General features: G+C 58.7%; 3 protein-coding genes and 2 long non-coding RNA genes across 51 annotated transcripts in view; 3 read left to right on the forward strand and 2 right to left on the reverse strand.

Moving 5' to 3' along the window:
• The first annotated feature begins 1,488 nt into the window (after nt 1-1,488).
• Nucleotides 1,489-9,521, forward strand: SLC2A6 (solute carrier family 2 member 6). 9 transcript variants are annotated; one of them, XR_012424163.1, is made up of 10 exons: nt 1,489-1,620; nt 2,171-2,333; nt 3,319-3,525; nt 4,213-4,312; nt 4,938-5,149; nt 5,437-5,589; nt 6,478-6,586; nt 6,957-7,161; nt 7,325-7,470; nt 8,433-9,521. XR_012424163.1 is itself a non-coding variant. In XM_074016099.1 (10 exons), the coding sequence occupies exons 5-10, from the start codon at nt 4,994-4,996 to the stop codon at nt 8,586-8,588; spliced, it is 906 nt and encodes a 301-aa protein (XP_073872200.1). In that variant the 5' UTR covers nt 1,489-1,620; nt 2,171-2,333; nt 3,319-3,525; nt 4,213-4,316; nt 4,938-4,993; the 3' UTR covers nt 8,589-9,521. The 9 variants fall into 9 exon arrangements, 6 of the variants coding, with proteins under 6 accessions (XP_073872200.1, XP_073872204.1, XP_005580560.3 ...); XR_012424164.1 differs by having other exon boundaries at nt 5,442-5,589; XM_074016099.1 differs by having other exon boundaries at nt 4,213-4,316; nt 6,976-7,161.
• A 309-nt stretch (nt 9,522-9,830) lies between these two features.
• CACFD1 (calcium channel flower domain containing 1) lies at nt 9,831-20,558 on the reverse strand. 6 transcript variants are annotated; one of them, XM_005580517.4, is made up of 5 exons: nt 20,373-20,558; nt 17,015-17,087; nt 15,122-15,247; nt 12,542-12,649; nt 9,831-12,002 (listed from the first exon to the last, which is right to left on the reverse strand). In XM_005580517.4, exons 1-5 carry the CDS (start codon nt 20,491-20,493, stop codon nt 11,918-11,920), a joined length of 513 nt encoding a protein of 170 aa, XP_005580574.1. In that variant the 5' UTR covers nt 20,494-20,558; the 3' UTR covers nt 9,831-11,917. The 6 variants fall into 6 exon arrangements, with proteins under 6 accessions (XP_005580574.1, XP_073872209.1, XP_065385980.1 ...); XM_074016108.1 differs by having other exon boundaries at nt 17,015-17,163; XM_065529908.1 differs by having other exon boundaries at nt 20,106-20,508.
• LOC135967327 (uncharacterized) lies at nt 17,486-18,053 on the forward strand. Its single transcript, XR_010581342.1, has 2 exons — nt 17,486-17,602; nt 17,887-18,053. It is a non-coding gene; the product is annotated as an uncharacterized lncRNA (long non-coding RNA).
• On the forward strand, nt 19,912-21,180 carry LOC123569034 (uncharacterized). Of its 2 annotated transcripts, none has more exons than XR_012424180.1 (2): nt 19,912-19,988; nt 21,045-21,180. It is a non-coding gene; the product is annotated as an uncharacterized lncRNA (long non-coding RNA). The 2 variants fall into 2 exon arrangements; XR_006692563.2 differs by lacking the exon at nt 19,912-19,988 and adding an exon at nt 20,596-20,687.
• ADAMTS13 (ADAM metallopeptidase with thrombospondin type 1 motif 13) overlaps nt 21,178-22,373 on the reverse strand; it is a 43,305-nt gene continuing 42,109 nt past the window's right edge. For all 33 annotated transcript variants that reach the window (XR_012424162.1, XR_012424156.1, XR_012424159.1 and 30 more), the window contains one exon: nt 21,178-21,590. Coding sequence is in view for 17 of the 33 variants with exons in the window: in XM_074016083.1 (XP_073872184.1) it covers nt 21,384-21,590 (207 nt within the window). In the remaining 16 variants the exon portion in view is untranslated. The remainder of the gene's footprint in view (nt 21,591-22,373) is intronic.

The raw sequence follows: 22,373 nt of genomic DNA on the forward strand, positions 1-22,373 counted from the left end.
GAGGTTGCAGTAAGCTGAGATTGCACCACTGCACTCCAGCCTGGGCAACAGAGCGAGACTCCGTCTCAAAAAAAATACATATATATGTTTATATGTAAAAATGCATACATATATGCTTATATGTAAAAACACATACATATATATGCATACATGTAAAACACATACATATATGCATGTATTTAAACACATACATGTATGCATGTATGTAAAACAAACATGTATGCATGCGTGTGAAACGCATGTGTGCATGCGTGTGAAAACACATGCGTGTGTGCATCCGTGTAAAAATGCGTGCGTGTGTGCATGCGTGTAAAAATACATGCATATATGCGTGCATGTAAAAATACATATATGTATATATATGGCCATGAGGACTGTGCAGCCTGATCACTATACCGGGTGTGCCTGAGTCCAAAGCCTATGATCTTGACGGCAAGAAAACGATGATGTAAAGGGGCTACAGGATTTAATGAGGGCCCAAATACGCAAAATAGGCACATGGAGAAAAGACTGGAAGAAAAGAGGCTAAAATGCCTTCAAGATCAGGCTGACGGGAGATGGATGTGATTCTCTTTATTGTTCTATTATGTTTTTATTTCAATCATAATAAGGGGAATTCTAACTTTTAAAAATGCTTTACTACGTTAATAGCTAAACATGGGAAATGACCCAAATACTCAGCAACAAAGGATCCGTTTAAAAGCGTGTGTGGCACGTCCATCCAGCAGAGCAGGGCGTGATTTCGTCCTCTTCCCGAAAAGGCCCAAAGAGAGAGGTGGAACTGCTGTGGGATTTTTTGAGGACGGGCTTCCCGGGAATTTTCCATTTCTGCTTTTCTTATTTTTCAATGTTATCTTACTACCTGGGTGACGTGTCACGAGTTCAGGTTATTTCTACCATCAGAGCCTGGGGTGGAGGATACAGACCTCGCCCACTGCAGCTGCCCACAGCGCCCCGCCCGGCCCCTCCTGCCTCCTTCGTGCCGCACATCCGCTGCTGCCCTGACACACCGCGATTCCCTGGTGCCAGGGAGAGCCAGGGCAGAGGTGGCCCTGAGACGCCACGCAACAGGGAGAGCTAGAGCATAAGGCGGAGCGAGGTGCGCATTCGCTGTGACCTGGCGAGCGGCTTCACCTGTCTGGGCCTCGGTTTCCACCCCGCGGGAGCGGGTACGACGGGGCCTGCGCGCATTGCCGCAGTCACGCCTGCAAGACCCGGGCCGTGTGAGCAGCTCCCGGCGCTCCGCGAGGACCCCGGACTATCTGGCAGGGGCTCCGCCCTGGGACCCCCATCCTGTCTCGGGGTCGGGACCTTTGGGTGCGCACGCGGTGCGGGCCGCGCCCTGGGAAGCCGGGTCCGCATCCGAGCATCAGGACAGCGTGCGGCCGCCTCATTGGCCGGCGCGGCTCTGCAGGGCCATCCCGCAGCCAATCGCGACTGAGGGGCGGGGCCTGGCCGGTGGAGCTGCGGGCCTGGTGCGGCTGCTCCAGTCTGAGCGCCCTCCGCTCGCCCGGAGAGAGACCCGGCCATGCAGGAGCCGCTGCTGGGAGCCGAGGGCCCGGACTACGACACCTTCCCCGAGAAGCCGCCCCCGTCGCCAGGGGACAGGGCGCGGGTCGGGTGAGAGTCGCTGGGTTGGGGACTGGGGGTGGGGCCTGGGGGTGGCTCTGGTTCCCTGCCGCCGGCGGCGCGCTCCCACCCTGGGCCTCCCCTGACCTAGTCGCCACCGAGGGGCCATCTGGCTCCCTCCTGTCCCGGACAAGCTACTCCTGTTTAAGGAACCGGTGCCTCTAAGGGAAGGAACGATCCACGGGAGTACCGGGCCCAGCCCCCTACTGCCACAGACAGGAAGACTGAGGCCCCAGCGAGCAAGGGGTCTGCCTGAGGTCACACAGCAAGCCTCCAGCCGCAGACCTGGGGGCAGAACCAGAGCCTCCTCTTCCGGAGAAAAGGCCCCAGTACCAGAGGCTCAGCCACGGCGATGAGCTAACAATGGCCTGGGAATTTCCCAGGGGAGCTGGGGCTCAGGCCCTGGGAACCTGAATGGCCTTGGACCCAGGCCTCCCCAGCACTGCCCGCTGAGCTGGGCAGCCACTGGGTTCAGAAAAGGCAATGGTTCCTGGAGGAGGGACTCAGAGACCCTGGTCCTTTTGTCCGCCACCATCACCAGGGCCCTGCAGAACAAAAGGGTGTTCCTGGCCACCTTCGCCGCAGTGCTCGGCAATTTCAGCTTTGGGTATGCTCTGGTCTACACATCCCCTGTCATCCCAGCCCTGGAGCACTCCTTGGATCCCGACCTGCATCTGACCAAATCCCAGGCATCCTGGTTCGGGGTAAGGACCATCCTCGGAGGAGGGTGGGTGCAGGGAGCAGGGACCTGCTGAGCCTTGTCCCCAGCTAGGGACCTCCCAAATTCTCCACCTTGGGAGCCCCTCCAGGGCTCCCCCCGCCCCCAGCCATCTAGGCCACTGGTGGGTGGGGTAAAGCTACAGGATTCCTCTGAAATGAGGAACTGAAAGCCAGTGGAGAGGGTGAAGGAAGGAGCAGGTGGGGAGGTGGCTGTCAGGGTCTACACTAGGTAGGGTTGAGGCTTCCCCAGGTCCCCACACCCACAGTTGGCTGGATGGGGGCAAGGGTATCAGGTGTCAGTGGGGAGAGGCACTGGCTGGGGCAAGGAGGGTCTGCAGGATAGATTGTGGGCTGATGGAGAGGAAGATCCCAAAGTCCCAGAGTCTAGAATTACAATCTTAATAGCCTCAGATGTAGTTACAACATAGTAGTTAAGATAAGATTTACTGAGCACTTCCTATGTGCCAGGCACGTGTTGGGCACTGAACGTTCATTGACTCCCAGGGCCAACCCCACGAGGTAGAACTCTCCCCGTAAGACAGCCCAAGAAACTGAGGCTCAGACAGGCTGGGCAATGTGCCCAGGTCCCACTACCAGTTAGCAGAGTCCAGAGGGGGTCCCAGTTGCTGCTGTACAGAGAACTTAAGAACCTCCAAATCTTAAAGCCCAGGGCCTTCAAGTCACAGAATTCTCCTGTATTAAAATATTAGACATTTAAACATCAGGCTGGACAGAACCACTGTGTATATGTGGCAGTGCCTCTTCCTTAGAGCAGGACTCCCTGTTTGAGCATCCCTAACAAATGGCTGTCCCTTGAAGACAGGAGGCTCCCTGCTTCAAGTGCTTGACTTGGTCAAGTGCTTGACCAGCTCCTGGGGTCGGCCTAGAGAAGAAGCTGTCCCTGGACTCTGATGAGAGTGGGGTGCGCAGTGCCCAGACATATCTGCCCTGCACCCCCTTCCCCTGCAGTCCGTGTTCACCTTGGGAGCAGCAGCCGGAGGCCTGAGTGCCATGATCCTCAACGACCTCCTGGGCCGGAAGCTGAGCATCATGTTCTCAGCTGTGCCGTCGGCGGCCGGCTATGCGCTCATGGCGGGTGCGCACGGCCTCTGGATGCTGCTGCTCGGAAGGACGCTGACGGGCTTCGCCGGGGGGCTCACAGCCGCCTGCATCCCGGTAAGGCCAGACCTTCCCACCCAGGGGCCCCAGTGCCTCTGTATTGGTGCTGAGCCTCCATCTGACTAAGGCCTCCCGGCCTCCATGCCTTCTGGGCAATGAGAATTGTTTGCCTTCCCTGCGGATGCCCTCAGCTCACCCCCAGCAGGGCAGCTAATTTGGGGGAAATTGTCTCCAGGTCCCCGGCTGCCCCCTCTCTGGACTTTCCAAGCCTTCTACCCCATTTCTTGACTGGTCAGATGTATTACTCAATTGGAGAAAATCCGCATTGAGCAATGGGTAGGAGAGGGAAGTCCCTGCCCGACACCCGCCCTGGGACCTTCTTATTTTATCCGGTACTCCACACGGGGCCTGGTGAGCCCAGCAGAGGAGACAGAACTCACTGGGAGGCACGGACTCACCTGCTCAGCCCTGGAGCCTGGGAGCCCTCGGGCCTCCTTCCCAGCATCATGCTGCTCATTTCCGAGCTAAGTCCTTCCACCCACCTCACAGTTAGGGAAACTGAGGACAGAGGGAGATCAGGCAGGCCGCCCAAGGTCCTGCAGTGAGTCATGACCAGGACACAGCCCCACCAGAAAGCCTCCACTTCCCACTTTCCGGGGTTCACAGGGGCCGCCCCCCCCATCTTGGCCGGGCCTAGGAACCCGCATTCTCAGCAAAAGCTGGTGCGGCGGCTGTGTCTTGCAGGTGTACGTGTCTGAGATTGCTCCCCCAGGCGTTCGTGGGGCTCTGGGGGCCACACCCCAGCTCATGGCAGTGTTCGGATCCCTGTCTCTCTACGCCCTTGGCAAGTATGGCCCTGCACTCCTGTGTGCAGGCTGGCGGGAGGGGTGGGTGCCGCCAAGGTAGACGTGGGTGGAAAGGGAATGATTTGCCCCAGAACAGATCCTGGGCTGAGAGGCAAGAGATCTGGCATCCCGGCCCCACTCAGCCAGCACCTTGCTGTGCACCTCCAGGCAGGGCCTGCCCCTCTAGCCACAGGCCCAGTCCCTAGCTGGGGCAGCCAGGGCTTCTGCTGGACCCACAGTCGCCAGACTGTATTTTAACGGCAGAAAGCTTCCATCAAATGCCATCTCAGATGGGAAGTCCAGACAGAAAAGAAATCACAGCGCATGCAGCTGCTCAGTTGAAGGGGCGTGGAGGTCTTGGGTGGAGGCCCAGGGCCTTGCCTGCCCAGCCTAGTCCTTCCTCATCCGGCCCTGGCCCTAAGACTTTCCAAGGACTTCCCACTATGTGTCAGGGGCTGAGCAATCCCTGCAGCCCCACCCTGCCTGGGGCAATCAGGGTAGGCTTCCTATAGGAGGTGGCCCTTGGACTAGACTTTAAAGGGCAGATGAGGTTATTCAGAGGCTCCAGAGGGAAAGGGCTCTACCAGGCCTGGACCTGGCCCCTCACCCGCTCCTCGCCCCCAGGCCTCCTGCTGCCGTGGCGCTGGCTGGCTGTGGCTGGGGAGGCGCCCGTGCTCGTCATGATCCTGCTGCTCAGCTTCATGCCCAACTCGCCGCGCTTCCTGCTCTCTCGGGGCAGGGATGAGGAGGCCCTGCGGGCGCTGGCCTGGCTGCGCGGGACGGACACCGACGTCCACTGGGAGTTCGAGCAAATCCAGGACAACGTCCGGAGACAGGTGCAGGAGGGTGTGCGCATGAGCCTGGCAGGCCCGCCTCCCACACTTCAGCTGTGTGTGGCCGTGGAGGCTTTTCCTGGAAGACAGGACCACAGTAGTTCCCACTAATCCAAGTGCCTGGGTTGGGGTTGGGGGGCTGTCCCCAGAGCCTGGGTGGCCTGGTAAGCTGGTTCTCTCCTGGAGGAGGGAAAAGGGGGGTCTCCCACCCAACTCCTGGCAGTCCAGGGCAGGATGGTGCCTGCTGGAGAGGCTGGCCCAACGCCCTCAGTGGCGGCCTTGTGTTTCAGAGCAGCCGAGTGTCGTGGGCTGAGGCACGGGCCCCCCACGTGTGCCGGCCCATCGCCGTGGCCTTGCTGATGCGTCTCCTGCAGCAGCTGACGGGCATCACGCCCATCCTGGTCTACCTGCAGTCCATCTTCGACAGCACCGCTGTCCTGCTGGTGAGAGCCCAGCCCCGGCCGGCGCCCTGGGGACCACGGGGTCCCCTGGAGGCTGGCAGGGCAGGCCCGGCTTGGGAGGCAGGGCCTGCTCCTACATTTACCCAACCCCTGGCCTTGCCCACACCTGCTCTGTGCCAGGTGTCAGGGATGCCACAGCAAGATCTGAGATCTGGGCCATGTGGAGACAGTTCCTGTGCCTTCACCTCTTCTCAGAATGTTTTTAAGAAAAGCTGAAATGTTTTAAAATAAAATACTGGCATAATCCCAACACGAGACTGAGGCGGGAAGATCACTTAAGCCCAGGAGTTTGAGACTCCAGCGTGCCACGATCTCACCACTGCGCTCCATCCTGGTGACAGAGTGATACCCTGTCTCTAAAAACATATAGAATTTTTTTTAATTAAATAAAATACATGGGATTACAAAGGAAACCGGCTTTATAGAAACGTGGACCCCTTGAGGCGATAGACCCCAGGTTCAGAGCCCTGTGGCATCTGCCACTTGATGAGGGAAGTCACTTTCCCCTCTGAACCTCAACTTCCTCCTCTGCAAGAAGAAGATAGCAGCACGTCTCCGTAGGCCTGCCCCAAGGCTCAGAGTGAGATGAGATTTGGAGATTAGTAACAGCACGGTTTGGCAAGTCATCATCACGCCTGGATTCTGTGCCAGCTGAGTGTAGTGGTGGGCAGAGCAGATGTGTGCCTGCCCAAGAGGCCCCGTAGGCTCGGACAGTGTAGATGCCTAGCATGCTGCAGATGCCAGGCCACTCAGTCCTGCGCTGAGCTGCTGGCCTGAGCCCCTGCAGTGCCAGCAGGGACAAGCTGGGTCCTGGAGGGGGACGGGAACAGCAGGTAAGTCCCTCAACCCTGGTGGCCTCCCTCCCCATAGCCCCCGAAGGATGATGCAGCCATCGTTGGGGCTGTGCGGCTCCTGTCTGTGCTGATCGCTGCCCTCACCATGGACCTCGCTGGCCGCAAGGTGCTGCTCTTCGTCTCAGGTAAGCACCCTGCAGCCAGCCCTCCTGCCCCACTCCTCCGCATGGGTCGGGGCTGGGCTGGGTGTGCAGGCCTGCCTTGGGGTGGGGCTGTGTGTCTGGGAACTGTAGGGCACCTGCCTCCGTAGCATCAGCGGGGCCCTGGCCCAGGCCAGTGGCTCCAGAAAGGTCCACTGGGGCTCCGAGTAGACACACTGGCTGTGACACTCCGTGGTGGGCATGGTGGGAGCCTGACACGTGGCTGGAGACAGAGCTTGCTGCCCTGCCAGGGGTCTCTAGTCCCAGACACGGGCTGGACCACACAAGTATCAAGGGGCTCTGCAGAAAGAACTCTGAGAAAAACAGCTGGCTCAGAGGGTCCTGGCCCCACGAGGCCACCTGTCTGTCCACAGCGGCCATCATGTTTGCTGCCAACCTGACTCTGGGGCTGTACATCCACTTTGGCCCCAGGCCTCTGAGCCCCAACAGCACTGCGGGCCTGGAAAGTGAGTCCTGGGGGAACTTGGCGCAGCCCCTGGCAGCACCCGCTGGCTACCTCACCCTGGTGCCCCTGCTGGCCACCATGTTCTTCATTATGGGTAGGTGTGGCGGTGGCTCAGGGGGCAGGCTGTCTCGGGTGTTAAGGGATGGGTGATGTGTCCAGGGTGGCTGGAGAAGGGGGTCTCCAGCAGCTCAGTGGAGACAGACACAGCCGCCTCCAGTCGCCCCACAGGGCCTCAGCCTGCCTCCTCCTCCGAGCAGGCTACGCCATGGGCTGGGGCCCCATCACCTGGCTGCTCATGTCTGAGGTCCTGCCCCTACGGGCCCGTGGCGTGGCCTCGGGGCTCTGCGTGCTGGCCAGCTGGCTCACCGCCTTCGTCCTCACCAAGTCCTTCCTGCCAGTGGTGGTGAGTGCTCAGCCCCGGGCCCCCAGGCCCTCTCTGACTGACCAGGACCCTTCTCAGTGCCAGGGGCTATGCTAAGGCCAGCTCTGTCAGGCCCCTAACTCTCAGTGATGCTAGGAGATGAGCACACACCCCCTGAACTCAGAGGCCCCAGAGTGGTCACGTGACAGTCCGACAAAGGCTCTTCATTACGAGAAACAGGAACGGGCTCAGGAGACTGTTCTGAGAAGTCAGGTTACCTCCCAGGCCAGGGCAGGACATGGCCCAGAACCCTGCCAGGAGCCCAGGAAGACCACCTCCCCACCGTGCTCTATCTCCCGCCCTCCTGGGCACTGGGTCTCAGCTGCACCCCCACACTACCCCCTTCCCCTCCCACACGCTCCCCCCAACCCCTCCCACTCCCCCTGCCTCCTGATTCAAAACTACGGGCCCTGTGACCAGCCAGAATCTGTGAGGCCCAGAGTAAGTTCCCATGAGGGAGAAGCTGGCTAGGGCAGCCCAGGCCAGCACCTAACCTGTCCCCGCAGTGGTCCCCTCAGTGGGGTTGCAGGAGGGCAGGCAACCCAGAGTGAGTCCATCAGCTTAGAGGCTCCAAGAACCTGCGTGCCTACCAGGCTGTGGGGCGGGCCTCCTGTAGGCTGCGGCGTGGAACAGCTGGGACACCAGCGCTGGGTAAGGGGTGTGGAGGGGCTACCTGAGCTGAGGCCAGAGGGCCCAGCCTCTGAGGAAGGCTGAGGGGCAGATGGGATGCAGACTTCGAGGGCCACAAACAGGGGGCTAAAGCCTTTGGATTTGTCCTGGGGGCAGTGGGGGAGCCTTGGTGTAGGGGAGCTGTCTCTGGACACAGGAAGGACCAGATGAGGCCCCACACGGCTGGTTGCTACCAGCAGGGCCCATGAGCTCCGCCTGGGGCAGGAGGACCCTGGATCTTCTCCCTGTGACCCAGGCCCGCTTTCCACCCACAGAGCGCCTTCGGCCTCCAGGTGCCTTTCTTCTTCTTTGCGGCCATCTGCTTGGTGAGCCTGGTGTTCACAGGCTGCTGTGTGCCCGAGACCAAGGGACGGTCCCTGGAGCAGATCGAGTCCTTCTTCCGCACGGGGAGAAGGTCCTTCTTGCGCTAGGTCATGGTCCCTGCCTGGAGGGGGCCAAACCCCCAGTGGCTGGGCCTGTGTTGGCTGCAATCCTGCACCCTGGGACCAAGAGGCAGCAGTCATCCCTGCCACCAGCCAGAGCACAGGAAGAGCAGCGTGATGGGGCCTCAGCAGCGCGTGCCCCTGGCTCCGGACAGGTAGCACTGCTGTCCAGCCGCAGCCCCAGCTCAGGCGGCCCGCAGTGCTGCACATAGCCATGGGCCAGAGGAGAGCACACAACCCTGCGTCCAGGGACACGGCCCTACTGGGTGACCTCAGACCTAGTCCTTTACCCTTGTGTGAAGGACACACCCCACAGAAGGCTACGGGGAGGACTGAGAGGACCAGGCTGGAGGCAGCCAAGTAACGTAGTCATATCATCGAGTTCTGATCTGGTGGCATCTGGCTGTGCAAGGAAGACCCGGCTCTGCCCCCCAAGTCTTGTGGACACCACAGGGAACATCCTGGACTTCAAAAGCCAGGGCAGGCCAGGCGCAGTGGCTCATGCCTGTAATCCCAGCACTTTTGGAGGCCGAAGCAGGCGGATTACCCGAGGCCAGGAGTTCAAGACCAGCCTGGCCAACATGGTAAATCCCCGTCTCTACTAACAAATACAAAAAAGCCAGGTGTGGTGGCGCACACCTGTAGTTCCAGCTGCTTGGGAGGCTGAGGCAGAATTGCTTGAACCCGGGAGGTGGAGGCTGCAATGAGCTGAGATCATGCCATTGCACTCCAGCCTGGGCAACGGGAGTGAAACTCCGTTCCCCCTGCCCCCCCCCAAAAAAAAAGCCAGGGCAAAGGACCTGGCGTGGCCACTTCCTCCTGCCCCAGCCCAACCTCTGGGAACAGGCAGCTCCTATCCGCAAACTGTGTTCACCCTTTTATAAAAATAAAGGAACTGGGCCTGTAGCCCTAGCGAGGAAAGAGTGGGGTCTACTCCAGGAGGGGAGCCCCCACAGCAGCCAGGCTAGACCCGAACCAGCCAAGGTTGCCAGGGCCACTGACTGCTGATCCACAGCCAAGCAGGGCAGGGAAGAGGCTGCTGTGAGGGGAAGCCCACAGTGAGGCCCGCCCTTAACAGGCTCCTCTTCCTAACTATGTGACCTTGGGCAGGTCACTTTCCTTGTCTGTGATGCCAGAGGCAGCCTCGGGACAGGACCTGTAGTTATTTCCTCGGCCAGCGGCTCCTGCCTGGCTTCCACACACACCCACAGGCACCAAAGCAGAAGGGAGTGAGGACAGACACGCGAGCCACGGCCGCGCTTTATTGCTCAAGACGCACACACAACACAGAGGTGCAGACAAGGGGGAAAGAGCGCCACACACAGCCCAGACGAGGCAGGAGTGGCCTGGCTGCTGGAAGAGACGTTCCTTGCAAGGCAGGGCCCCTGCTGGACAGTGTACTCCCTGGGAGACAGGGTCAGAGGCCCCAGGTCCGCACAGCTGCAGACTTGCTGGGAACCTGGGACAGGTGACCCGCCCGCTCTGGCCTGTGGCTGAGGGCCCTCCACCTCTGCGTCCAGCCGTGCACCCACCATTTCCCCACAGGGCACAGGGGCAGCCTTCATTGATCCACAGCCAACCCTTCTCCTGCTGTCTCTGGCTGTCACTGAGGCCCCTCTGGCAGGGCAGCAGCAGGCAGGCCAGGCAGAAGGGGGCCCGGGGCCCCACTACCTGGGTAGGAATGAGCAGAGGGCGGGCAGAGCCCTTGCTTCTCGTGGGAGGTAGACAGGTCTCGCTCACTGCATACACGGGACAAATGCGTGCACGCGCACACATACATATACACACACACACACAGCCCTTTGAACCCAGCACTGGCCTGAGGAAAGTGGCCCCGGAGGAACCCTGAAGGCACGTGTCCACCAGGCTGTAATGCCCCTGCCACCCTGGGGCTCAGCTGGCCAGACTCCCGGGGGTGGGGTGCTGCTGACCCAGGAGCCCACAGACAAGTCCCAAGGGCAGTACTGGGCAGGACCCAAAGAACCCCACACTCAGCCCTCCAGCCCGCCACTCCCAGCCTCAGACGCAGATGGGCCCAAGAGGTGTTCCTGGGAAACAGTCCACTTAGCAAGACCCAGTACCTCTGCTCCCGAAGCTCAGCACAGGCCCAGCCTGGGGTCGGACCCAGATGGAATATCTTCCATACCCTTCCGCTTCTGCCAAGCCCCACCCGGGCTAAGCCAGGCCCGACCAGGCACCTGCCCGACGGCCAAGAGCCAGCCTCACAGTCAGAGAGGCCAGCGGGCTGAGGCCACGGGGCAGAGGGAATACGGGGATACACTTCCTGGGCGCCAGCTCTCCGTGTCCTCCCTGGGTAGGCCTGGCTCCAGATGGCCTGGCACCCAGGGCAGTGAGGACGGCTCTGTGTGGGGAGGTGACTGTGGCCTCTGCCCAGTTCTTAAAAGGCAGAAGCTCCCTGAGGGCAGGGCCTGGGCAGGCCGGCAGGAGAACCTGAGTGGGTGCTGAGGTCAGACCCACTGACCCACTAACGGGGCCCGGCTGCGGCTGACATGATGGGGCCACACCAGGGAGAGGGTGGGCACCCTCAGTGAGGCCAGGGAGAGCCTGCTCTCCCCACTTCCTTAGCACCAAGGCCAGCCGGGGAGGGTGGTGATGGGCAGAACCTAGGGGCCTTAGCAGGCCCAGGGAGCAGGGGCAGCTGAGGGGTCTTGGGGTGGCCTGTCCAAGGTTCCAGGAGTCGGCAGGGAGCATCCCCCACCCAGCTGTCCGGTCACTGCCAAGGCTGCAGTTCCAGGTACAGGGATGCACCTTAGGGGCCCTATGGGCTTCTTGAGAAGGCGGGGTGGCAGTGGGCGCTGCACCCTAAGCAGTGGTGGGAGGTTGCTGGCAGTGGCAGGCTGTCCTGGACCCTGGGGCTCTACCTGCCAAGAGAGCTGGGGGAGGTCCCTCTGCTCAGTGCCCAGGTGGCAGGGTCCCACTTGCACCTCCCCTCAAGCCAGGACCAGCATCTCCAGGGGAAGCTGCTGCCAGGTCACAGCAGGTCACTGGCAGCCCTGTCTGTGGTGTGAGGTCTGCAGACCCACCCAGCGGGGGAGCAAGGCCAGCTGGTGTCCACACAGCTGCTGCAGGCTCTGCTCGGCTCTGCCTCAAGTCCAGCAGCCCAGACTCTCACACCAGCAGCCAGGGGCTCCTGGCTTAAGCAAGTCTGGAGAAAGGAGCAGAGGACTCCAGGTGTAGGGGCAGGTGCAGAAGCCCCTCTCCAGGCTGTGCCTCAGTGTGGACAGTCCAGGCCTCACTTGGACTCACACAGAGCCAGAGGAGGGGGCAGGGAGGGAGGGGTGCCCAGCCCTTCACAGCTACCCCTCCAGGGTCTCCGCGAGCTTCTCCTCATCTGCCTGCTGCCTCTGCTGCTGGATCCTAGCGTAGGAGATCGCATCGCCCCTGGGGAGAGAGAGAGGCAGCGTCACGTGGAGCGCCAGCCCCACGCCCACAGCCCTCCTGACTACTGCCCGGTTCCTGCCCTGTGACCCAAGTGTGACCTGCAGGCATTCTGATTTCCCCAGAGACAACTGCTGGGGTGGCAAAGGCCTGTCTTGTCCCCTCTGAGAGTGGCCCAGGCTTCTTGGGATGCTGGGCTGAGAAGGAACCAGCCTCAGTCTGGGCTCTGCAGGAGAGGGTGGCAACTGACTACAATGCCCAGTGCAGACCCGGGAGGGGAAGGGGCTCCCACCAGTCATGTTTGCTATCCTTGCTGCAGGCCGTGACAGGGCAAGACTGGGCCACGCAGAAGTGTTGTGAATCCTCTGTCTTCACCTGCTAGAGCTGAGCCCTGGAGGCACCGATGAGTCACTGGGGCCTCTGCCTCAGTCTCCACTGGCTAAAAGGAGCCACTCTCAGACCCTCCTCACTGAGGAACTTCGGTAGGGGAGGCGGCGGGGGGAAGGAAGGCCCTGCCCAGGGGCTGGGCCCAGCAGACGCACTTTTTGCCCAGAGCAGAGAGTCCGTACAGCACCCCCGTGGCAAAGGCGATAGCGTTGCCCAGCAGCGTGGTCAGGGTCAGGCTGATGACGATGGGAACAACCGCCATCCTGGGGGGGAAGCAGAGGTCAAGGGGAGCACTCCGGCCACACAGCCACCACATCCTTCCCTGCTTCACAGACTCGGCCCAGCCCCCTTTCTAGACACCCAGGGCACAGGAAGGATCCCAAAAAATCAACTGAGACACAGCTTCAGAAAGTCCTTGATCGGCCCTGAACTTGTCTGTAAAACTGTTCCATTCTGGGAATAGGATCCAACGCTTTCATCAGATTTTTGAAGGGGTCTGTGGTCCCAAAAAGGGCTAAACAGTAACGAGATGGTCCAGTGCCCTCGCTGTGACAGAAAGAGGTTGTGACAGAGAATCTGGCTTCCCATCCAGGCCCTACCAGCTTTGCGGGCAAGTTACTCAAAATCTCCACAGTGGAGAGGGGATCAAACTTTGTCTGAGGTCAGGCATGTTAACTACACAATGCTGAACACCACAGGCACTAAATAAATGCACTGAGTCATAGAGTAACACCAGCCACATTGCCACAGGTAAGGTCCCCAGAATTCAACCACATGGAACACAGGGTCTCATCATGGGAGGGTCTCATCATGGGAGGGCTGCAGGCTGCGGGGTCTGCAGGGTCAGCCTCGATCTTGCTGCTGTTTGGCGTCACCTGGTGGCAGGGTCCACTGGGGCGTAAGCATCCCCGGGGCTGATTCTCCATCCTGGCGGGAATTTCCAGGCCAGCAGCAATTCCTGGGCTAACTGGGCCAGGAGGATACCTGCAGGTTGGAGACCAGCGCTCTGTCCTGTCGCCTCCCTAGAGGAGGCTGCCTGTGCGGGAGGACGAGACTCATGGCCCACTGCATTCTACCTGAACGTCCATTCTTGTAGACATGTGGCTGTGAGATTTTTCTGTCATTAAAAAACTTCCAAATGATAAAATAAGAATAGAAATTACCAAGAAAAAGAAAGACCACAATGGGGAACCTTCTGACAAGAACAAAATTAAAGGTAAACAACAGGCTGGAAAAATCGTTGCGGGAAATACAACCAAGGATCATTGAATCTTTAATACAGAAAAACACACTGAACTTGCGAAGCAGAACACTGAGGTTCCCACAGGTTAAAAAGGAAACTTGAAAATTTTCAAATCAGAAAATGCACTGGGAACATGCGGGAAACTATTTTCCCTCTTAGATAAAGAATAGATAAATGCAAGTGTGAAGTGGTGCGCAACCCTGGGCAGGGGTGCGGGCGGGGGAGAGACTCAGGGGACCTCTTTGGAAAGCAACATAGCCACGCGTCTTAAAATATTTTTAATGATCAGAATCCTTGACCCAGTGATTCCACACCTGAAAATAGATCTTAAGGAAATCATCATAAACACAGAAAAAGTTTTAGCAGACAGATGTTTATCACAGCTTGAGTTACACCAGTTAAGAAATGAAGAAAATCATCCAGCTGAACGAACATTGCTGTATTGAAAGAATGTTATAAAATCTGTGGCGATGTTAAAATGCTTGTATCATGACACTACGTGAAAAAAGCAGGATACAAACTTATTCATAATGGTTATAACTGTGTTAAGAGCAGGCTTTTAAAAAATGCCTGCGGACAGGAAGCACACACATCAGAAGATTAGCAGGCAGTGGGCTTCCAGTAACATTGTTCTATTTTCCAAATTATTGTTAATGAATTTCTATTATGGCTAGCATTTTTAAAATACAGTTTTTTAAACCCCTAGCAACATGACACTGCGTATAGATAAGAGCTTTGTGATCCTGTGTCCTTCGTGACTTAGATACGGCAGGAGATGGCTCCACAAGTAAGCATGTGGCTTGCGCTCTTACCATCAAAACTACCAGGCCTCTCTGAAGGGAAAGCAAGCTTGCATCTAGACTTCTTTCTAAAGAGAACCTAGACAATATTCAATACTGTTGCCGCCAGCCTCCTATGCACTGGAGGCATTATTCTAGGAGCTTCCATGCATTAAACTTATCCTGAAATTAGTTCCATCTTATGACTCAGAGAAGTATTACATATTGATTTCATTGTTAGAAATGGGAAAATTTTGAACAAGCGTATTTAGAGGGCAACCACATTTTCTGCTCTGCAACCTGCTTCTCCCCTTTCACGCCAGGACATCTAGATGAACCCACTCTTCGCAAAGGCTGCAGAGAAGCATGTCCTACAGACCTACTGTCATCTGGTTAACAACTCCCAGTGGATGGACCAAAATTCCAGACGCTTCCCATTTCTCTCAACTGCACGGAATGCTGGCACACATGCTCATAAACCTCTGAACCTTCCAGTGACTACAGCACAGCGACAGCTGAGTTCCCGGGTGCAGAACCGCTGGGGCATGTTTTGGCAGCTATCAGTAAATCACTGTGCACAAAGGCAATCCCGGTTCACACTTCTACAGCGAGGAACTGAATACACTGCCCACCCGCACCTGACTGTTGGGTCCTATTTTGTCAGTGGGGTTTTGGGGAACTGTGTCACAGGGCCCCGCCCAGTAGCCCCTCACCCGCAGTAGAAGACAGCCTTCTGCCAGGAGCGCAGCCGGTCCACCTTCTCCGCCACCGTGTTTGCAAACTCGATGAACTGGCAGCAGAAGGGCGCCTCGCACAGCAACAAGATGAAGGCATTCATGCTGCAGGGACCAGGGCAGGAGAAAAGCAGCAACTGACAATCCCAGGAGGATGAGGGCGGCCCCCAGTGCCGGTGCCATAAGGAATGCCACCTCTCTCACCCTCCTGCCCCCATCCCTCCTCCTCTGGGAAGCTGCCCGGCTGCTCCAGGGCACCTGCTTGTACCCCTTGAAGAGCCTCTGCTGAAGACTCCAGCCCTCCCCAGCTGCCCCTGCACCCACCTCCCCAGCTGAACTGAACACTCCTAGAGGGAAGCCCCTGGGCTTCAGCTGCCCTTTCTCCTCCTCCTGTGGGAGAGGGAGGAAAGAGGACCCCACATCATGGCACTGCTATAACACTGCAGCAGGTTCATCCACAGACGGAGCACTGGCAGCTGTGTCCTCTGTCTGCTGTTAGTATTATTGCCATGGCCATCAAGAACCGTCAGTGGCACCAGCACCAGGAAGGCTGCCCCGCCAGGGAGGCAGAGAGCTGGAGCCATGCAGTCCCGAAACATTCACGGAGAGCTGCCCACACACCCGATGCCACTGGCCCCAGGCCCAGGGACACCCAGGGGAAGCCCACACTGGGGAGGAAGAACTTTAGCAAGTCCTTGCGTCCAGCCCCATGTTTGAGGTGGGAACAGCTACGCCACTGGTGATGGAGGGTGTCTGCTGCGGTCATGGTATTCTCTATGCGTGGGTAACAATCAGTTACCAGACACTGGGCCAGGCCCTTCTGTCTGTCCCCACACCTGGGAGAAAAGTGCCATCATTATGCCTGTGTAACAGAAATGCAGGCTCAGGACACCCAAGAGCCACCCCGAGCCCGGGGCAGGCACTCTCTTTGCGACTCTTAACCACTGCACCCCGCCCCAAGCCTCCCACACACCAGGCCTCTAAGCACTGGCTCACTCTGTGCTGGACCAGCCCCTTCCACTTCAAACTCGGCCAGGCTCCGACTCCACCCCCTGAAGCTGGGGCAGGCGCCTCTCTGTCCATCCCCTTTCCCTATCCACCACTGGCCAGCACAGGCGCTGGGGACCCCGCCACAGCAGGCCCCGGAGGCTCTCCACTGGCCATAGGTCACTAAGGATGGGATCTGAATCGCGTCCAGCTCTGTGCCCCTCAAGGCACCAAGCCCCACGAAGACGGTCAATTCCTGGTCACAGCCACTTCTCATGTGCCTCAAGTCGCACGGGCCTGCCCTCACCCCACCTTCCCTTCTGATGGGATGGTGCCACCCTGGCAGGAGGTGGGCATGGAACGCACATGAGGGTGTTCTGACCGTGGGTTCCCATGACAACTCCGACCCGCCTTTCCCATCTATCTTTAGCACAGCTCCGAGTTAGAGCGTCCTCTCCCAGCGGACCATCCAACCCAGTCCTCAGCCAGACCCAACGAACGGCCTTCCCCACTCCAGTCCTGGGAGCTCCCAGAGGGCGAGGACCCCAGTGTAGTGGACTTGGCATCTGCAGTCTCAGCGGATGCTCCAGAAATGTCTGGAGCACTGATGGCCTCGCCCCTGCACCGGATGAAGGCCAGGGTGGGCGTTCCCTGGGCCCTGACCTCTCATTAGGAAACCAAACGTGGTGGGGATATGAAGGGGAAAAAGCCCCATGCTGTGGCCAGAAACCCACAAGCCCTGAGGCGCCCAGGCTGGAGCCAGTAACCATGGCAACCACAAGGATGCCCGCTCCCACGGCCCCTGCCACTCCTCTGCCCCAGGAGGCGCCCCACAGACTCCCGACCAGCGAGACCCCTGGGGCGGGATGGCCATGTGCTACTCACATCATCCACACGCCGGCCGCAATGTTCAGAGGGTGGATGGTGATGCAGTTGAAGAGGCCAGAGATCGCACAAGCTTGAAACAAGAAAGACGGGCAGGAGTCAGCAAGGAGTCAGGGGGAGCCCGCTGGGATGGCAGCCTCGGGAGATGACTGGAAAGGACGAGAGTCTCTGCGGATGCTCAGCACACAGTTCTCACAGCACCCAGAAGCCTGCCCTCTATCATCTGAGGTAGGTGAGGAGATGCAGAGAGGTGCAGCGGCTTGCCCCAGGCCCCACAGCAAGGTGGCAGCAAGGTGGCAGGTGGATCTCACGGCACCCTCTCTCCGCTCCAGGGCTCAGAGGAGCTGGCCCTTTGACCCCAGCTACATCAATATCCACCTCAAAGGGAGGTTAGGATTAAAGGAGGATTAAAGAGAGAATGTCCCTCAAGGATTCAGGCCAGTGCTCTCCCAAGACTCAGCCTTTGGCAAGGGTCACTTGTCACCATTCACAGGGCCAGCCACACAGGAAGTCCTCTGACTCAGAAAATGTGGCTTGGATTTTGGTTGGGACAACGGGTGCCTCTCTCAGAACAGAGATGGGAACCAGGTAAGACCGAGCAGCAGTTCCAGCTCTAACTTCCTCACCAGCCCTGTGCCGCTGGTATGCTATCTTCATCTGCCGAGGTCCGTTTCTCCTCTTGCACGTGAGCAAGTCCCACAGCCCAGCCACACACCGCTGAAATGCCATGAGGCCAGGAAGGGGAGGGGGCGTCTTCCTCCAGCCCAGAGCGTGGCTTCTCTGATGCCCAGATGTGCAGCCTTGCCTCCCCGCCTCCCTGCTGCACCTCACCAGCAGGGTCTCTTGCACCCAACTCCCTCCTCTACCCACAGCCTGCAGCCCGGCTTCACCAGGAACTCCAGGAGCCTTCAAGGAGGGTCCAGGGAGCTGGCTGCTGGGCAGGGAGCAAGCCCAGGCCATCGCTGAGCGGGGGCCTTGGAGGCAGCAATTAGCAACCAGCTCATTAAACTTGCAGCAGCTCCTCTGCACCTGATCCCTCCACCTGGGTCTGGAATTCTGCCGTTTTCCATTTTCCCAGGTAACCTTATGCAGACAGCAGGCAAGGAAGCCAGATAAAGTGAGCCGAACTGCAGTGGGACTGCTTCGTGGGCCCCCAGGGTCTCCTTCTAAAACAAAGGACTCAAGCGTTGCACTGCTCCTCAGCACAGCCTTAGACATCTGCCTTCAGACAGCAAAGGGTTCCAGAACCACAGGTGCAAAGGGGCCTGCCTGCCCCAGCAGAGTGCCCAAAGGGCGACACGGCTCCCTGCCTCTCTGCTGTGCCTGGCCTCACCTGACAGCTCGGCTGTGCTTCCTGCTGCAGTCAGCATTTGGCCTCCAGCTCCAACCCTACCCCAGCTGTCCAACTCACAGCCAGCCTTGGGGGAGGACCAGGTGTCAACCCAGACCAGCAGGCTCCAGCCAGGAATCCTTTAGCAATAAAGGGCTGGAGGATGTCCACTTGGGGACCTCAATGCTGGTATCTTCCACGTGAGGGGGCTGTCACCATACAATCCTGTCCCCTCCCAAGATATCACCTCCAGATGCTCTCAGGACCCAGGGTAGACCCTCTTCAGCTCCTCTCTCTGATCCCCTCACCCTGGAGGAGGAAAACCTTACCCCAAGGACCAGCCAGGCACACAACCCTTGTCTGAATTCCTGCTGTATCTCTAAAACACGCTGCATTTTTGCATTCTACCCTGGAATACAGCATTTAATATTCACATAACCGTGCCCCCAAAATTCTGCAGATGCAACTGACAACTCAGGGCAATGCCACAGGTTTCTCCTGAAGCTTCATCTGTAGACCCAACAGAGCCCCCAGGTACTCCCGGGAAAGGCACAGGCACCTCACTTTGAGAGACAAAGAACTGAATAAGACTCCAGGGCTAATCTGTGAGTCGGCAGGGTCACTGACCAAGAAGGAAGGAGGTGTGGCCTACAGGCCACAGTCAGGACCTTTCCTTTCTCACCACTAACCATGTCACCCGTCTGCACTGCTCACCCTAATCTGCGGGGGAAACAGCTAACCAGACATGAGAGGACTGGAACCAATGCCTAACTTCAAGCCCACCAGTCTCTCCTACAAAGTCAAAAGTGTACTTGCCCTGAAGAGCAGTGGCACAAACCTGGGGCCTCTTTGTGATCTGGGGGTAGGGCCTGCCCTACTGTATCCAGTTGCCTCCGGATAAGGGCATGCCTAGCAAGGGCAGCACACTCCTAGCCCCGCACCCTTCTGCCTCAACATCCCTCCACCCTCAACCTCCTTCCACCCTCCACCCACCTGGAAAGGCTGTGGAACCTCAAGTGAAAAGATGGTCATTCTGGCAGGAGAGCTGATGGGGTCTGCCCTGCCCAGGCCCAGATTTAGCCCTCTGTGCCAGTGTTTAAACCCTGCAGACATCCTCGACAGACATTCTATAAGACCTTGCCCACTCCAGTTATTCACAAGGTTGAGGGCAGACAGGAAGGGAAAGGATATCATTCAGACAGACTTGTCTTTCCCTGGAAGGCCAGCTGTACAGCTTCCATTCACTCCTGGAGCAGACCTGCCTCCATCTTTGTCCTTTTCTGGCTGCGCTTAAGAGCCTAGCTTCCCCGGGAGCCTAAGGTCAGGGTCTGTGCCTGGGATGCTTACGGAGAAGGGGAGGAGGGCCGGTGATAGGCGGCTAAGGCAGCAGCAACGGGGAGAGCTGACAGCGGACGGAGGACCCAGGGAGAGGCCCGGCCCTCAGCTCACTGCCCCGCGGCCCTCGGGGGCCACCTATGCCCTGACACCACCTGACCCTCAGCAAACTTCCGCCCAGTGGCTTCCTGCCAGAAATCTAGCTAGCCGTGCACCCGCCTCCCTTATAAACAATCCTCGCCCAAAGGTTAGCAACGTGGCTGCCGTCGCCTACGCCCAAGTCAACAGTTGACGCTTACTACAGGACAGGTGGGCATGCGCTCCGTGAGCATCACTGAGAAAGTCTCACAAAAGCCCCTCGGGGGCGAGGGAAGGGCTGAGTCACGTGCCCCAGGCCGGTGCCCCCCGCCCTGGGGTTTCTGGTACCTCGGGGAATGTTCCCAGAAGCGCTAGCCCAGCTCAGGGTACCAAGGCGCCCAGGCCCGAGCCGGTAACCATGGTAACCATGGTAACCCCGGGACGCCGGCTGCCAGCGGCCCCGCCACTCCTCCGCCCCGGGAGGCGCCCGGCAGGCCCCCGACCCCCAGCGGGTCCTTTCCCCTGGGGCCGGCGGAGCGGGGCGGGGCGGGGCGGGGCGGGGCGGGGCGCGCATGCGCGGCGGGGCTGGCCCCCTCTCCCGGACCGGGTACTCACAGACTGCCCCCAGCACCCCCGACAGGCGACACAGCCAGCGGTACCACCACGTCATGCCCTCTTCCTGCGTGGGCGGCGCAGAGCTGGCGGACGCCGCGGGCGCCCCACCTGAGACGCTCATGGTGCCGCCGATCAGGCGCAGCTCACGCCCTCACAAAGGGCTCGGTAGCCGGCCGCGTCCGAACCGGCGCGCTGCCTTGTGGGAAAGGGAGCATATTAGCATAGGGGGCGGGGCTTTCAGGCTGCGGCGAGGTGCGCCCGAGGAGAGGCGGGTGCTCATTAGCATAGGGAGCGAGACCCTCAGGCCGCGGCTAGGTGAGCTCGAGGGGTGGCAGGTGCTCATTATTGTAGGGCGCGGGACCCGCAGGCTACGGCGAGGTGCTGCGCGGCGGGGGGGAGCTCGTTAGCATACGGGGCGGGGCTCGCAGGCATCGGAGGGGTGCGCCCGAGGGGGACGGGCGTCATTAGCATAGGGGGCGGAGGCCCGCAGTTTGCGGAGATTTGCTCCTGAAGGAGGCGGGCACTCATTAGCATAGGGGGCGGGGTTTGGCGGCGCGCGGACACCTTAGGGGTCAGACCCTCACACCAGGACACACGGGTGGGGCTTCGCAGGGAGCTGGCAAATAGGCCAGCCTCGGAGTGGAATCCTGATTGGCTTTTCTTCCTGGATAGGAAGAAGATAACTAGGGATGTCCAGCGGCTTGCGCAGATCAAGATAGAGCCAAGCGGGGCCAGCGAATCCCTGCCTTGCCATGGGATGGGTTTTCAAGCCAGGTCTGGACAGCTTATAAGAAAAAACCGCCGGTCAGTCTGCATGTTTTATTTATTGGTACCCGAGGAAATGGGGGCTGCCTTTCCAGAATCCCCACCTCCAACCCCCTAGCCTTTTGGACATTGGAGAAGACTCTAAAGTAGATACCTAAGATTGGAAAAAGTTCGAATTGGAAAGCACTGAGACCAGAGGTCAACCCTCCAGAGCTGGCCAGACACGTAACAAATGTTCATTGACCGTCAGGTCCCTTCCTTTCCCTTCCAGGACTGAGGGTCCTGCCCCTCCGGTACCCATGATTGGAGGGTCCAGTACTGGCCCCGCAGGCTGGCCTGAGCCTTAAGGAAGTCCTCGCTGAACTCCATCTCAGCCTGGCTGCTCTCTGACTCCCAGTAGAGCACCTGCTGCCCATGGAACGTTGTGGTCCTCAAGCTGTGGATGTCCCGGATCTGAGAGAAAAGGGGCAGCCCAGAAGGACCAGCCATAAGTGATAATTAGCACTCACATTAATTAGCCCTTAATGTGCAGGGGCTCACAGATTCCGGATCACATTTAATGGTTACAAAGCCCTCCTAGGAGTACACTGTTACTCTACCCAGAAAACTGAGCTCCAGGGAAGTTACATCACTTCCCCGAGGACACACAGTCAGGGTGCCAGAGCAGGGCCAGGCTGCCTCGTCTGGGGAAGCTGATACCCTGAGGAACACAGTTCTCCCAGGACACAGGAAACCTTGGGGAGGGTGCAGGGTGCTCCTCTGTCCAAGTCATATCAGACTGTAAAATTATGCTTCAGTCCTGGGTTAGCTGTCAGTCTACATCAGAAAGGTCTTTACCATTCTTTATCATTTTGCTTTTTTTTTTTTTTCTTTTTTGAGACAAAGTCTCACTCTGTTGCCCAGGCTGGAGTGCAGTGGTGCGATCTGGGTTCACTGCAACCTCCACCTCCTGGGTTCAAGTGATTCTTGTGCCTAAGCCTCCCCAGTAGCTAGGATTACAAGCACACGCCACCACGCCTGGCTACTTTTTGTATTTTTAGTAGAGACAGGGTTTCATCATGTTGGCCAGGCTGGTCTCGAACTCCTGACCTCAAGTGATCTGCCCTCCTCAGCCTCCCAAAGTGCTGGGATTACAGGTGTGAGCCACTATTTCACTCTTGTAGGTAGCTCAAAAAACATTTCTTGGTGAATATGTGGAGGAAGCGCTCTTCTCCCATTCTTTCACTAATGATTTGG

Source organism: Macaca fascicularis, chromosome 15 (genome assembly GCF_037993035.2).
Source record: "Macaca fascicularis isolate 582-1 chromosome 15, T2T-MFA8v1.1".
NCBI lineage: Eukaryota > Metazoa > Chordata > Mammalia > Primates > Cercopithecidae > Macaca > Macaca fascicularis.